The 16,906-nt window shown below is 40.6% G+C and overlaps 2 protein-coding genes across 6 annotated transcripts in view; one reads left to right on the plus strand and one right to left on the minus strand.

Moving 5' to 3' along the window:
* Positions 1-7,317, minus strand: part of LOC107048306 (heat shock factor protein) — a 10,258-nt gene extending 2,941 nt beyond the window's left edge. The window contains exons 1-10 of one of the 4 annotated variants that reach the window (XM_015271424.1): positions 7,068-7,317; positions 5,355-5,463; positions 5,144-5,268; positions 4,058-4,381; positions 3,862-3,947; positions 3,257-3,436; positions 2,820-2,882; positions 1,701-2,123; positions 955-1,060; positions 350-446 (exon numbers count right to left, since the gene is read on the minus strand). In XM_015271424.1, coding sequence (XP_015126910.1) covers positions 350-446; positions 955-1,060; positions 1,701-2,123; positions 2,820-2,882; positions 3,257-3,436; positions 3,862-3,947; positions 4,058-4,381; positions 5,144-5,268; positions 5,355-5,463; positions 7,068-7,172 — 1,618 coding nt within the window. In that variant the 5' untranslated portion in view covers positions 7,173-7,317. Of the gene's footprint in view, positions 1-349; positions 447-954; positions 1,061-1,700; positions 2,124-2,819; positions 2,883-3,256; positions 3,437-3,861; positions 3,948-4,057; positions 4,382-5,143; positions 5,269-5,354; positions 5,464-5,634; positions 5,927-6,160; positions 6,283-7,067 lie in introns of those variants that run through there. The other 3 variants (XM_015271426.1, XM_015271427.2, XM_015271425.1) reach the window with 3 other exon arrangements.
* Positions 7,318-7,804: 487 nt separating this feature from the next.
* LOC107048223 (protein pigeon) lies at positions 7,805-12,221 on the plus strand. Of its 2 annotated transcripts, none has more exons than XM_015271298.1 (3): positions 7,805-7,982; positions 8,394-10,784; positions 11,642-12,221. In XM_015271298.1, the coding sequence occupies exons 1-3, from the start codon at positions 7,925-7,927 to the stop codon at positions 11,986-11,988; spliced, it is 2,796 nt and encodes a 931-aa protein (XP_015126784.1). In that variant the 5' UTR covers positions 7,805-7,924; the 3' UTR covers positions 11,989-12,221. The 2 variants fall into 2 exon arrangements, with proteins under 2 accessions (XP_015126784.1, XP_015126785.1); XM_015271299.1 differs by lacking the exon at positions 11,642-12,221 and adding an exon at positions 11,186-11,408.
* The last annotated feature ends 4,685 nt before the right edge of the window (positions 12,222-16,906 follow it).

Consider the following 16,906-nt stretch of genomic DNA (forward strand, 5'->3'; position numbering starts at 1 on the left):
TTTTTTTCATCGTTATTTCACATCGCTCCGACCCGGTTAGGGTATACTGCGATGATGATCAAGACTTTAAATGGTAAGATCGCACCATTCTACCTGGCCGGCATTTGAACTCGGAACCTTTCGCATGTGAGGCAACGAACTTAGTTCGAATCCCCTCGTGGGCATTACCCTTGATTTCATTACTGGTTCTTTCAATAAAATATTCTTCATGTTCGTTAAAATAATTCCAAACTGCAGACTTAATCCTGAGTTATCGTGAAAAAAATATAATATAATGAGATACAGCACCATAAAAAGTTGAAACCATTATTTTACCACTGAAATCTGTAATTGATAATGTTCAACTCACCACACAGATGATCATCATCATCCCTATCGCGCTGATTTGGATTCAACTCGGGATTCATTGGAATTCCAAACGACATTGGATCGTCACCCCCAAAAAGCTATTGAGATAATAAAAAAAAATAAAAGAATTGTAAAGTCGATAATAAATGAATGTCTCAATTAAACTAGAAACTATCAAAAGTAAAGTCCTATCCAACCAAAGAATTATCACTTTATCACACATAAATGACGAATAAATTATTATTCATAATAAAGGAAGAGATTAAACCATTGACTCGTCGATTGAAATCCAGGGAAATGATCCTCGCAGTCCGTAACTGTCTGCCAAATACTGATATGAAGCTGTCTAATCATGACTTTCTTGAAAATAAAATTCACACTGATGAAGACTAATCAAAAATAGACAGTCCCCATCAGACAGTTGATTAATAAACGTCTCTTATCAAAAATTATTTAGAATGTTGAAGAATTTACCTTCGAATTACCTTCATTTTATTTTAACTTCATTACCAATTTAGCCTGTTTCCAATAATCTTTGGTCTAAATATTCTGTTACGTTTGCTTGATTATTAATGAGGGAGATGATTAATTTGATAATATACTTACTCCAAGCAGTGTGTTGGCGTCGATACTGTAACCTTCACCACGAAGTATATCGCGAAGATTATCCAGTTCATTCTGCATCGTCTCCAGATGATTGTCCATCTCCTCCCTAAATTCAAAGACAATTGTTAGCAAAACAACATGAATTAGGGACATCAAAGTCATACTATAAATTCAATCATGCAATTTGTCAATTAAATTGCGTGAGAAATTTTTTTCAAACATTCGTTGTTTATAAATAAATAATTGTAATTGTCCAAACTTTTGGAAACCTTATTTTTTAGGCATGACATATGAATAAATATGTTACGATTTCGAACAAATGATTTTTATGGTGAATAATTAAGTAGCGAAGAGGTAAAAGGAGAATGCATTTTGAAAATTAATATTTCATTGTGATTCAAATGCTTGTATTATCTTGAAACTACGATAAAATGGTATTAGAATTTGTTTTTCACCGTCGGAAAATTCACACTGCGGCCAATTTTCAAAAAATGTGAAAATTTGAAAAATCAAAAATTCTAAAAAATGATATGCAAATGAAATTACGTATAATGTCACCATATATCCCACAAAAAATCCGAAACTTAAAAAAAATGAAAGCACCACTACGAAAAACTTCTTTAGCAAGAGGTGAAAATTCAGCTGAGGAAAAAAAATGATAAATCACCAATCAAGATCAACAAATAAATAAATCCTCCTCAAGGGCTCCAGTATCTGCTCAAACCCATGGTCCAACATGAACTTACATCGATCCTAACCTGTAGTTAGCTTCAGTCCCCGAGGGATTGACCCGACTCAACGACAAATCTTTACTCTTAGCACTGGACGAAGGGTCCTGATCAACTTGCTGATAGACATTGGGGGCCTGTCCCAGCTCCGGCTCCCTGGCTCCATTCTTCTTGGGCCCTCCCTCTTCCTCCTGACTCAACGTCACCTCGGGGATGATGAGAATGTCGTTGAGGTCGACATCGGCGTTCTCCTGGGGCTCCTCGACCTCAGATTCCTCCCCCGAGTTCATCTTGTTGATGTTAGCTGCCATAGCCGTGAGCTTTGAACTTCTGACTGTCCTCAGGGGCACTGCCTTTGGCTTTTGCTTTATCTTGTTCTCTAGGAGGGCAATGGGAAGCACTGGCTCCTCGGGATTCACATCGAGCAACAGTGTTTCTTGCCTAAAAATCGAGACAGCTGGTTTTTGCCAGTCTTGATTTCACGACTTATGAATAATTTCTTTTGTAGAAATGTCAATAAAAATTACTGATAAATTTCATCGGTTTGTTGCGAAGGTATCTACGAGAACGTAACGAAAGCTTCTTGGATTATTCGTAAGGTCATGCAATTTTTTGGGGGATTAGTGGAAATTAGAACACTTGAATTTCCGTCATATGAAATCTCGGAATATCTGAATAACCATTGGAGGTACGAAAAAATGTAGTGAAACATTTTTTCTTTAAAATTCAATTCTCTACAAAAAATCTCTTTTCCCTTTTTTCGATAAACCCACTAGTTCCCTAGATATCTAGACTTTTATGAAATTAAAAAACAGTTTTATTTCAAAATTTGGTAATATTAATTGATTAATGTCAATAAAAATGAAATAGTGTTCATTCCCCCACCCCTCCCCCCAGATAAATTGAAAAAAGCCATTCAATATTGAAGAATCACTGAAAAATCACAGGAATTCGAAATGAAAACGATAACGATGAGTAGAAAATCGACTCGTCATGCAGAATAATCAACAACTGATGAGTGAAAACTACCTGCAACAGTATCTGAACAATAAAGTAATCGAAAATTGACAATAACAACGTAAATGAAAGAAATAAAAATGTAGAAACGACATAATGAGTGTGAAATAAAATGGTAACCTCGGTTTCGCCCCAGCTTGCGTCGGTGGTATCAGAATTTTGACAGGCACCTTGTTTTTCCTCCTGGCAATGTTCAAATTAATCACCCTATTACATCAAATAATTCAGTTCTACACATAAATAACAGCTTAATGAACGCTTGAGGCGATTATTATTCACTGATGCAGTGGAATTTAACGATCAATTAATGAATTATCGAGTGGATGGCTCGAATACATTAAAGTACGTCCACTCGCGCACTCGTTGGGCTTCACTACTCCATTACAATTGCTGAAGAATTCACAACTTGAAGACAATTGATCGAAGAGTGCATGCATGATGGGGAATTAATGATGTTGAGGTGACAATGTTCATTGCTCGTGTGATTACAAGCCCTCCAAGCATCAACTCAGGTGTGAGGAGTGGCAAATATCAAAGGAAGAAATTTAATCACTCACTTCTTCTTGGGTTTTATGTTTAGCTGCTTCTTCACTGCCTCCTCCTGCGCCTGGAGCAGTCGAATCTCTCGGTCAACTGTCTCGTCAGCTGTGTGATAGATAGTCTCGGTGTTGTCGTCGTCTAGCTCCGTTTCTATCGACGCCGGACTTTGAATCGCTGGCGTGTGATTCTCCAGCATTCTAGATTCACAAATGTAATGTGAGAAAAAATGGTTTTGGTTTTTAAAAGTCAGGATATAAAGAGACCACCGAGTTTATCGAAAAAAGTGAAGAGAGATGTTTTGCGGAGAATTCAATTCTCCAGAAAAAATGTCTCTTGAAGTTTTCTCGTAAATCTACTCGTTATTGAGGTAATTGGATTTTTTATAAGACGAGAAAACAACTTTTTTTGTTCTGTTTTTTACGTCGTTATTAATTTGTGTTATCTTCGAAACTATTGGATGTATCAAAAAATGTCATGGAAACTTTTTTGTGGGGAATTTAATTTTTAACAGAAAAGCTCTCTTGACATTTTTCGATAAATCCACTGGTTTCTGAGATATTCCAAGTTTTAATGAAACAAAATCGCGAATTTACTCGAAAATTGAATTGACAAAGTTAATTACTCAGCGACGATGTATTGGGAGTTCAAATCATGCTCGTGTTCTCCATCGAGTTCGTGAATTGTGGGTCCAGTGGGTGACGCTTCCGGCTGGAATCACCAGACAAAAATACATCGCATTAAAACCTTAAAATCAGACGAAAAAAAAACACGAAATTTGGGAGATCGAATTCTTCAAGCTGTTTTTTTTTTCGCCATACCTTTGACATCTTGGGGTGTTTGCTCCTCTGATGATTATCGATCATCAGGGGATACCTCCGCTTGACCGACAGCCCACCACCCCTCCCAGGCTGGACCAGGGTGACGAGAAAATGAATAAGCTTGTTGACAATGTCCTGCTGCTTGAGGTGCTTTCGCCTCAGCATGGCTAGCTCCCTCCACAGGGCCTCGTTCTCCCGCTTCATCGCACCCAGCCGAGTGTCCAAGTGCTCCTGCCTCCCTCGCATCGTTCGAACTTCTGATAAAACCTTATTCATCATCTCGGATTTCATCGGGAGGTGAGTGTCCTGGGATTTATTCGCGATCTGCGGGGATTAATTGAGAAGAATTACTTCCATTACTTCCATTCAATGCACTTCAGCCATTTTATTGTTAAAGTACCTCTACCCTTCGTACTTTGGATATTTTCAGTTTTTAAATTTTTTCAATAAATTGCATGGAAAAAATTTGAAAAAATTCATACCAGTCAGTATTATCTAAATTAAATTTCGCAAAATACTGATATTTTTTCAAACCTTTCCCTCTTATTTTGCAAAACGGTGGATTATTTTTTAGAGGTGTCAAAAAAATTCTTGATTTTTAAACATTTCTTCTTTGAAAAACAAAAACGATAATTTCGTGGAGAAAAAATTAGAATTCCGAACCTAATCGAGTTTTCTGACATATTTTTGCAGTTTTCAATTTATTTAGGTACGTTTGACACTAGATTATTGAAATTTTTGGGATTTTATTATTTAAATGTTGAAGATTTTACTTTCATCCTGAAATGCAAAATCTGCATCTTTTGAAAAATTTGTAAAATCCATAAACAATCAATTTTTAAGTGCAAAAATTATTTCTTTGGAATTGCAAAAAAATATTTAAATTCTGAATTTTATCACTTTTAATGAATTTCAAAAGCTGAAAAAATTATATTATTCATTTATACAAAGGGAATGTTTACTAAAAATTATTTTTTTGTAAAAAATAATTAACATAAATTACCCATGAATTTTTAAAAATAATCCTACCCAATTCAATTGAAAATTTTCATAACAAAAATTGTAAAATCTGCAATTAATTGATACCTTGCGTTTGATATGCTCCAGCAGATACGGATGATCCTTGATGAAGTATTGATGGGCAAATTCCATCTCATCCCTCTCGCACTTCAGCCCACCTAGCTCCACCGAGACCTTTTTGTGAAAACCGTCTGGAATTTCACAATTTTTTTAAATTAAAATTTCACAAATCAATGATTTTTATTTGTCCACTACTTCAATATTCACTGATACATACACATGTTCAATTGCCTCACGAAACTGGCCATGTTGTTGTGTTTGTAGTAGTGGGGCAACAGTTCCCGAGCAAATTGAGCGGGATTTCGGATGAAAAAACTCCGGCCATTCTACAAACGTAATAAATTATTTCATCAGAATTATTAATGTCAAGAGGTCTTTCACGTAAGTAATTAAATTATTACAGCAGAAAATTATTATTATTATTATTATTATTAAAAAGTCAGAAAACATTTTTACATCTTCTCGTTTAATTATTCTTTATCAAGATAATTTATTACTCATCAATTCCACGTGAAAAATTGATTTGCTCCATCAATTCCATCTAATTGTTGTTAATAATTAATTTATCTTCAGAACGAGTAATCTTAGAGGAAAAAGTGAGAAAATCATATCTGCAGAGAATTCAATTCTCTACAAAAAACGTTCTGTCACATTTTCTCCTGGAGCCACTCATCACCGAGATAATTAACCATTTAACAAAACAATAATTACACTCCCCCATTTCCCTCCAAGTCTGAATAACAAGTTGGTAATAACAAAGTTCAGCCATTCCATCCTTTTTCCTCCGTTCCAACTGCGTACCACCTCACGACTCCCCAGTTTTTCTCGCATTTTTTCGCAAATAATTCAATCCCAATTACCCCGATACAATTATGGATTAAATAACCATTACATAACTCTGAAACGAGTATTTTATGAGGAATAACGAGTTTTCGATCGAACGATTAACTGAGCGTCAATACTCCGTCTCACGACATCTCCAGTCCCCCCAGCCCCCAAGTGGTGAACAATAAACCAACTCACGCGTTAATGGGCATTCCCTCGGAGAAATGAATCCCAATTCCCAACAATATGCCCAATGGACTTGACAATTACTCGAATTCCAGTGCGAGGGGCAGAGGAAATTTCCATCCTCCGACCGCCCCTTCCCGCTATTCGCCGTCCATTGGTGCGTTGTGAGACGACAGTTCCTCGCGAAAAAAAAAAATAGCGAATGCAAAACAAAATAAAACGTTCTCCGACGTTGACCACGCGTCGAGGCAGTCGAATCACCGCCGAAGTGGTCTTCAAACCCCGATATCTCGGGACCCAGCGATGCGATTTGAATAAATCAAAAATGCGTTTTGAGCCCCGAAAAAAATCCTTCAAAATGAAACAAAAATTTTGTAATTTCACTCTGCGGTTCCCGAGTTATCGCAGGTTGAAGGACGAAACCCCCCTCCGCTGGGGGAAAATGAGGCCCTGATGATAAACGTTTTTAGATCGAGTGCTGGAGGCATTGATGGGCGTTGATTGTGAGTGAATTGAGTGTGGTTACTGTTGGATGTGCGTCGAGACCCGAAATATTGTCAGGGATACGGATCGCGACTCCCAAAGAAAATAAAACGTTCAGCAAACGTCGGGTGTTCAGGTGGGGGCAAGGTCCACCAAAATTAACCCTCTTTGAACGTCAATAGCTCGCGAGCTGACGATGCGATTTGGATGTGTCGGGGCTCGTTTTAAAGGTCGAAAAAAAATCTTCAAAATGAAAAAAAAATTTCCCGATTTCACTCTGCGGATGTCGAGTTATCGACGGGTGACAATTATTAATCGTCTCTGGAAACGGGAATACCGAGGAGTTGATGAGAAAAGTCTCGAGATTGACGTGATTTGGGCCCATTTTTTCCATTCTGGGACACCTCAGGTGTCGGTAATATGCAATTGTACTTACGGGTGACCAGCAAATAAGGTCGTCTGTCTCCGGATCCTCGACGAGTTTCCAGAGTTTCCCGAGAAAAGCCGGGACGCTTGTCTCAAGCTCCGTAACCGTGTGCATTATTCACTGTTTACGTTTTATTATCGTATGTCACTGAGGGTCGTTGGACCTAGACACTGTTAACAATAAACTTTAACGATTGTTTCTGATGAATTGTTCACGGTATTGCATCGCACGACGTTCAACAGAAATGGCTGCACCGAAGTGCGACGATAGGTCACGAATTGCCGGACGGCGGCGCCGCGCGGGCGATTTTCGAACTAGGGGCTCACGTGGTCCTGCTTTGTGGGAGGCTAATCGATAGGTCGAGGCTTCGCTCCCGATATATCGCTACTGAAAATATCGATGTGGAAAACTTTTCGAAAAAATGGAAAAAATCTTCCGATTTCGAAATTTGCAAAAATTAATTTTGAAGAAATAAATTAAATATCGAATCGATACACATAATCGCATGCGAAATCGATATGGCTATCGATTTTGAAGACATCGGTATAAAAATGAATTAGAGAAATATAAAATTTTTGCAAAAATTAAAGAAAAAAACGTTTAAATAATCAAAAAAAATTCTCAAATATATCGACCCAGAAAAAAATCGATTATCGACCCATCAAGTATCGATCTTCATACTATCGAACATCCCCAAGAGAACATCTGATCGACTGTTGACAACATCTGCGAGCACCGCTCGCAGTGATATTAACGTCGAGTGGATAGAATGGAGCAGATTGAGGTTTCCAGGGGATTAATTACTTTTTGAGGTTTTTTGGGGTCTGAGGGAATTTTTTTGAGTGGGGAGTTGTGATTTCGAGGAAATGGCTGAGAACCTCGCGGCGAAGCTGTACGGATCGTTGCAGGGGGATGATCTCAAAGGTACTATTTTATTCCCCAAATTTACTCTTAATTTTTAGAGATAATTGATGGCTAGATGATTTTTTAACGAGTTTCAAAGAAATTTTTTTTTTCATTTTTGATTAAAAAATAATGCATGATTAGATGATTTCTTAATGAGCATTAAAGAAAATAATTTTTTTTCATTCTTGAAATCTTGAGCATCTCCCGAGAACCCGAAGTTTTTTTTTTCAAAAAATAAAATCAAAATTTTTTTCGCTCTCAATTATTCCCTACTAATTTGCATAAATTTCCATCACCTCAAATCAGTCAACAATATAATTAGTCATCCCGATTGCCTGCATCCGCAAATTAAGCCCAAGGCCATACCGATAACGATAAGCCCCATCCCATCTGTCATCGATTACCTCACAATCGACTTTATTCCCCCAGCTGAGCAGTGGAAACTCCTGGGTCAGGAGCGTGACTGCTCCCTCCTGATTGGTTGGATCGAGGAGACCTCCCCCCCGCACTCGGTAATCGGTCACTACGACCGCGGTAAAGACTCCCTCCAAGTACTCCACCACTTCCCCACAACCCTAAACATCGTCCAAGCGTCGATAAACCAGAGTCACACCCTCCTGGGTTACGTCGTGAAAGACCCCGCGATCGATCCCCAATCCCCCGCGAACCCCGACGACCCTCACCAGTTGTACAAGCCCTTCGTCCTCGAGCTCTCCTCCGCGAAGACCCATAACCTCGAAACCGCGACCCCTAAACAAGTCCGAATTCAGTTCCTCTACAAGCAAAAGCCCCTCACCCTCGACAAATTTCTGGTCCTGATCCACCACGAGACCATCACCATGTACACCGCGACGTTCCACCCCCCGACCCCCGAAATCCAAGCCCTCAACCCAGAAATAATCGTGCGCACCTTCTTGTGGGCCCAGTGGGACTCCACCAACCAAGTCCTCTACCACATCCACAACCGTCGGCCCCAGGCAAGCGTCATCGCCGAGGAGGACGACGAAGCCCGTCCTAAGCCCTCCTCATCCCCGACGCTCAGTGGCCTCCAGTTCCACGACGAACTCCCCCACGAGACCGTCCTCAACATCCCCCTTAACCTCCCCCAGCTACCCACCTCAGGCTACTGCGGCACCTACGAGGATGACGTCATCCCCCTGAGGGTGCACGATTGCTCCCTAGACCTGATCGTCATCTCGGACACCCGAGGAATGGTCTGCGTCTGCCATCACTACCTTTACAGGCCTGTTCAACCCCCCCAGCACATGCTGGACGCCACCCTGAGTGACTCCAACACCGTGCACTTCGCGTATTCCGTGACGCTATTGCATCACAGCTGCGTGATCCACTGCGTAATCCCGGGAATCCCCTGGTCCCAAGCGAAACTCATGCGGCCGACATTTTGTATTGCCGACGGTGGCGACTACATGATCGTTCTGGTCCAGGGTTTCTTCACACACCTGTTGGAGATTGGTGTGACCCATGACCCCAGTTGTCACATTCTCTGTGGACCACTACCGACAATCCCTGAGGGATCCTCGTACCTGGTGCCATTGATTAATCTTCCGAGTGCCTCGCACAACCTCAAAGGGAAGAAGGGGTTCTTGGCTGGGAGGGAGGCCATCTCGAACAGTCTGACCATCGACTTGCCTACCCTGGACCTGGTCCCTCTGGACATATCCCCCGACTTCCTCATTGAGACCTTCACAAAGGAGACTTCGGTCCATGGAAGACTGGGAGTCATCCACTACTTCATGTGCCATAGTCACGACTTCGAAGCCGTCGCCAATCTGGTCTCGATAATGTCTGATAAACCGAAGTCCCTCAATGTCGTCCAGTTCATGCAGGAGATCCTCATCGGAGGGTCTTACTCCATAGTTCAAAGGAACTTGCTACCGGACGCCGTTCCTCTTCTCTCCCTCCTACCGGTGACGACGGTTAAGGATTACTCTTCCTACGAAGTGAAGATCAACAACCTCGGGATTACCCTGAGCCACGAGAAGCTGTGGAACACCTCGGTGATGCTGTTGTCGCCTCAGCAGAGACTGGTCCCTTACAGGAGCGATCTCTGGACGAGGCTCTGGGACAACCTGGGGAAGAGAAGCGAGAGCAAGCCTCGCTTCAACCCCAGTCAGATTACTGACAAGCTGCTGGTGTCACTGGCTTGCTACCAGCCGGAGGCGTTGTCCAGGTGCAGCACCCCCATGTCACCCAGTGGAGGTCTCGTCCTGGCGACGTCCTCGGGGTCTGCTCTGGCCTCGACTTTGGCAACAGCTTCCGCCGCTTTTGGCGAACACCTGATGTCCAACAGAGCGAACAAGATGTTGGACGCGGCCCTTCCATTCGTGGAGATGGAGAACTGCACGGCTTCCCGGCAGGAGCACGTGGTCTCCGTCAACCTGAGGGAGCTGTCGATGTATCTACTGAAACATGCGACCAACACGCCGGCGACTTCGTACGTCTCTTGCACTAGCCTTCAGGTACACGCGATGGCGACGAGGTATGTCGCTGCGCAACTCGAGAGCTCCAGGATGTTGTGCCAGATGCTGTCCAGGGCGGCTTGTGTGGACCCCAGGCTGGAGCAGGAGAGGGGCTTCATGCTCATTGATCAGCTTGATGAGGGGAGGAGGGCTCTGCTCTTCAGCATGATGGAGAGGTATCGGTATGCCATCGAGATCATGGCGTTCCCGGTGCCCCAGGGCTTCTCCTCGTTCTTCACGTATTTGGGGTACCGGAGTCTCAGGTACTCCATGTTTCTCCAGTATGTGGAGAGGGCCGTTTTCGAACTGCAGGTGGATGTGACAAAGATCATTATCGCAGGTAATTAAAATGACGCTCTAATTCAGTAGCGAATAGCTCCGATAACTTTCGAGGAATATCTCCGAATCCAGGCGATTGCGAAATTTTTGTTGGGCAGACCTTTTTTGGGGGGCGAAGTGAGGGCTACGAAAAAGGTCATCACTAAATTTTGTTATCTCCTTTCCATTTCGAGATATTCATTGAAAAGCAGCTGATAGCTATAATTGACGTGAATTGTGATTACGGCGTATGTGGATGCCACGAATTTGAGAGGTTGGGGTAAAATGTCATATCTGAGGTTGAGGCGTGTTTCAATCTAAATTGAATCGGAATTTTTTCTCTCTAAATTTTAATTCTATTTGAATTTTTTTTTTTGTATATATACATTTATATATATAATACATTTTAATATATTCAATTAGGACATCGGCAACAGCGACCATCTCATGTATCTCTTGTATCTCGTGGATCTACGGTTTATCTCATGCATCTTTCAGGGCCAGTGCTTCGCGCACTGCCCGTCGGCGTCATGATGGCGCCACGGTTCCATGACGGTTTAACACAAAACCAATTCAACGGACCAATTTAACATATTTTCATATACACCGGCATATGTATCCTATATTTTTGCATATTGTTATGGAATGCTTGGAATGAATAAATAACTCCTTTCCTCCCCCTGAATGATGTATTGATTACGATGTAGTCCAACTAAATCTTCTTTTCCTTCAAAAACCTCATTTCAGGCCACAGGTTTCCATGGTTTCCACTGTCGAAATGTTGATTTCAATAAAAATAATTGAAATACGCCACGTAATGCAAACAGTTTTAAGAACCTCAGTCTGAAGAATTTTATGTGGTGATTGCACGTTTTCCAGACATTGGAGACACTAAGGAGAACGTCATAAAGAAGCTCCATCTCCTCTCGCTTCTCCCAAGATCCCGAGGAAAGCGACTGCTCAACCAGTGGCTCCATCCCGTCAGCTTCATGCTGAGGGCCCGAGAGCACGCCACCAACATCCTCTCCGGGGAAATATGCCAGAATCGGGGAAGAACTTCGCAGCACTGTCTTCGGCACAACGGCCTCGCTGCCTTTCCCTCCGCCGATCGTCTCTCACCTCTCGACACTTTTTTGGATCTCCTCACAGCCAAAGCTAGTCTCACCGAACTGGACTTTGGTCTTCTCATCGAAGCCACTGTCACGTCTACCGAGGACTTTCTGTAATCGTAGATCGTAGATCTATTGTCTCAATTTATCGATCTTCCGTTGGGCCATTGGCAACCACCCTTATGGGAATGAGATATATGCAGCACTTATATTTAGCATTTATTTGGCATAACTCATTTTTGGCCGAAAATATATCTGAGATTTATTGCAGATACATGTGGACGTCCACATGAAAAGGGACCACTTTGTCGATATGGAGTTATATATACTCTGATAATGTTTATAACATTCCGCACATTTTGAGCCTAAAATGATCCTCATAGGGTGAAAAATGACGTCGCCGGAGCAGATGAAAAAAACACTTTAACATGAGTGTAAATGGGAGTTCCTGAGACAAAAACGTGAATATCTCGGTCACTTTTCATGCGGACGTTCACATATGTTAAATATTTTACATCGAGATATAGTGCATATTTATATCTAGGATATAGCTGGCACATGACATTTTTGGCCGAAATATAAGTGAAATATACTGAGATATATGTCCGGATATATGTTCTTTCCATGAGGGCATCGATGCTCAATTTTGTATTGGATGTCCAGGGATATACTTTGGGGGTCTGTAGCTGTACGAATGGGTATCTCTTGGGACGTGCCATCAATGTACAAATTATTTTATGCACTCGATTTTTTTCACACGGTGCTGGATACACACGGGAAAAACTGGGGCTTGAGGATGTCCAAGTGTCTTTTACAGGTTGATAGATCTTACTGTAGATTCAATCACTTTCAATCATCAAATTTGTCAATTGAATTGCGTGAGAAAAAATTGAAAAAAATTTTGAATATTCCGCGTTATTTAAATTACGTTTTAAACAGAATTATTATTTTTTTTAACAGTCGTTGTTTTAGCAGTAAATTATGAGGTGGAGTCGTGAGATTTTGGACACAGTAAAAACCACACTAGCTCATGGGCAAATGCCGCGAGGTTTCGATTAAAATTTTAATTTGTTGTATTATGATGGTGATTTTTAATAGAGAAAATAGTTTTTGCAGTGACAAAAAACACTATTGATGACAGGTATTCCTTTAGATATGGTCCTTAAAGTTTTTTGAAAAGTTTAAATTATTTTTATTATTTTAAAAATGATGAATTCTTGTAATTAATTTCCAGAGCCTGATGAAGATTAAATTAATCGAAACGTCCCATGATTCCACCGCATAATTAATTATTATATGGACGTGAACCATCATCCTAATTTATAAATAAATAGTTGAAACTGTTTAAATTTTCGGAAATCTAATTTTTTTAGGCATGAAATCGATTTCTGGCAAAATTTTAAATATCAATATATTTTTTACGATTTCAAACAAATTATTTTTGTGATGGAAAATTGATTGTTTAATTGCAATTTTCAAATTATTTCGTGAATCTCCCTTCAAAAGTAAACTTTCTCATTTTTTTAGATTAAAAAATGATTTTTAACAGTTCAATGATGCTATTGAAATTCAGGCCTGTTAAATTTAAATAATAAAATCATTGTAAAATGTCTTGAAAGTTGGGGTCAATTGTGGCTCAAGTGAAAGCTTTAATGTTCGACTAAAAAAGCAGAAGAGCATTTCACTCGAAAAAAAAGCTAAAATACTTGGATGTCCTTAATTTGAAAAATTTCCTAAAAAAGGGGATAAAAGTGTCTCAATCAACGCTTTTGTGTCTTAATTTAAGACCCCATTCCTTCGTGTGGACTGGGTCACTATTGTTTTCTGTTCTCCTTGGATAAGAGCACCTTTCAGTATTGTTTGTAATTTTAAGGGTATTCTTAAGTAGTCAATTCATGTCAGATTTGTTTTATCCGTTGTTCAAACCCGTTTTTATATCCCAAGTTTTCACTCGTTATTAGAAGAGCATTTTTTTCTGTTGTAAAACTAATAAGAAATCACCTATTACACGAATAAACCTATAAAATTTGGAAATTGAAGAATTTTGTTACTGAAAAAAAAATGCATCATGATATTCAGCTGAAATTAATCTGAGATCAACGACAAAGCGAGAAGAACGAATATGGCGGTTATAGCGGCTATTGCCTTCTGCAAAATCACGTGATATATGATCACTTCAGCGTCGTCAATCTTGTGAAATTCTCGGTATTCGATTTATTCTCTTCCCCTTTTCTCTTTTGCACGTGTGTGCGTATGCCGGCGATCTCCAGAGATAAAACCTGAAGCACGAGCTAGCGCGTTAGAGGGTGAATGCAATAATGGAACGAGGAAGTCATGCCACTGGTATTGGGCCTCCTCTTTTCTATACATCTTTTCTGTTACCCATTGCTGGGGTATTATAAACGTTGGTGCATTAAACTCGTCGGGAGGGGAAGAGAGAGAGAGAGAGAGAGAGAGAGATGTCGCATCCACTGAGAAATCGGTTTGACTTATCAATTCATTCCATGGGGGATTCCATCACGTGCCTATTGTATGCCTATTTCATCGCCGAGCTGATAATTATTGGAATGTGAACGATTTCAGGAATTAAATTTGAATACATTATATTTATCTAAATTGAAGATGCGATGTGGAGATTCCGCCATTTTTCAAACCTCCGTGGGGGGGGGGGCAGCCAAGATGGCGGCACTCCCTCCTGTCGACCACCTCGCATTTTCGAACATTTATTAAAATTATTTGTCTCCTTCAAATCACCTTTCACTTGTTTTATTTAGTTCCCATGAAAAGAGCAAATTTTTCTGGCTATTTCAGCAGCTTTTTTCATTCCCGAGGCCTTTTAATCACCAGATAGAGTATTTTGCCCCTTGAGATGAATCTTTTTTGTGGTATAATGACTCCACGGGGATTTCATCATCTGTGAACTATTCCCGGATTTTAATTTACATAAATTACATTTATCTCAATTGAAATCCAGATAATTAATTTTAAGAAACGTTTGAAAATCGGAGGTGGGGGCGCCGCCATCTTTGAATCCCCTCGTGACAGAGGGAGGGGGTATCCAAGATGGCGGCACTCACTCCTGCCGACCACCTCGCACTTTCGAACAGTTATTAAAATTATTTATCTCCTTCAAATCGCCTTCAACTCGTTTCATTCAGTTTCTATAAGGGGAACAATTTTTCAGGTTTCGTTTTTTATTTTTTCATCCCCCTACGGCTGAAGTTTCATGACCCAAAGTTTTCCCCATGTTTTAGCAATTTTTTTTCACCCCTTCAGATGCGTCTGTTTCGTGGTAATAACTCTCCTCTTCTCTTACATAGTCTTTTTCTTAAAAATATGCATATACGGGGCGAGGCCGGACGTCACGTAGGCGTTGCGTGCAAGCGCTTCCATTACTTTACAATGCTGTGTGAACACATCCAGAATAGCGATTAATAAGAGTTGGCCACACTCCACGATGATCCGGTTACTTCTCCCCTCGTATTTTGTGGAAAGCGTCATCGTCGAAATAGATAAAAACAACAACGCAACAAATTATCTAGAATATTTTTTAGACGATTTCGAGTTTCGTCCGACCAAACGACGCGACTGGCTCCCTTTCAGGTTCATTGAAACGTGGTCGTCAACAATGACTAAAAAACATACGAGAAAGAATGCCTCGATTTTGTAATTCCTCACACGACGGCGTTCGAAAGCCAACGCTTTACAGTAAAAAATAGTCTTTTAAATTCAACTCACAGCGAAAACCGTCCACATACTCTCGAAGTTTGATTATCTCGAGAGAGGGGGGGGGGAGGGGAATTTTATGCATATGAAAGACCCTCGAGTCCATATTAATTGGGAGAAAATACTCTCAAAAATTCGAAAGTCAATGAATTTTTTGAATTTATCGACTAGATAAAATTGTTAATTTCCCAAAATCCTTTCCAATTTCTAAACATGATTCTCCGCCCCTCGTGAAATGATGAATGATACGTCGGAACAGAATGGCTGTTAACAAGATGTACCTAGAAAATAAAACTTCATTCGCGGAAAAAAAAATCTCGTAAATTCAGATTCAGATCAGCAAATAGGCAAATACACGTAAACGGCGAGAGGAAATCGACGTGTGGAAAATAATACCCGCTTTCCACACATACCGGTTAGTGCGCAGCAAGTCATCTGATATGCATATAAAACGATACTACGTAAACTCGTTTGATATGCCTCCGATGATGACGAAATTTTTTTCCTCATTCTCGAGACAAATGTTTGTGACGGGTGGAAAAAAATTCTGCAACAATTACGGGCCATTGAGACTGCATTTATCGAATTTTCACGTCAGGAATAATCGGAAGTGTGCGAGAATGTATGTCGATGTCTCCTGGTCACTTGTTATTTGAAGAGAGCTTTCACCGCAGATCAAGAAAGAAAGCTAACGAGCGACGCGCGTTGTCTCTTTGCCAAGTGCCTCGGCGAGAAGTGAAATGAGATTTTTCCCACCGTCAACTATATCAATTTATGTTATTTTCACAATGTCTTTTAAGGCTCATCGTGTACCTGAGAGTGCAGACAATCGAGGTGAAAAAAAAATGGGAAAAATCTGTGGCAATTGGGGGACTGAATATTCCCGTGGGCCGAAATTCTCAGGCCCAGACGAAAATAAAAGCCGAGAAATCGACGGAATTCAGGGTGATAAGCATCGTATAAATGTTGTGCAGTCAACTATTTCAAAATACTCCCTCCACCATTCCGTGAATGATTGTATTCAAGATCAAGGATATTCTACGGTTATCAACCAGTTTTCTCGCCCACGTTATCCACTTTGAGAAACTCAATGAAAGAGAGAGTAGATGGACGATGTGCGAGGGAGTGAGAGAGAATCATAATGGGTATGGAAAAAAGTTGAAATTGAGGAAGATGGAGGGAGAGGGAATGAGGGACCGGTACGTGAGTCAGTCTGTAGGAACTCGACGAGCAGTATCTACCGGAGTTCTTTCAGTTGCTCGGTGTCCCTCCCTCAATCTAGTTTTTTTATTCACTTTTCATCGGTGTG

The sequence above is a fragment of the Diachasma alloeum genome, unplaced genomic scaffold, assembly GCF_001412515.2.
Source record: "Diachasma alloeum isolate Michigan unplaced genomic scaffold, Dall2.0 Dall_scaffold_00186, whole genome shotgun sequence".
NCBI classification, from domain to species: domain Eukaryota; kingdom Metazoa; phylum Arthropoda; class Insecta; order Hymenoptera; family Braconidae; genus Diachasma; species Diachasma alloeum.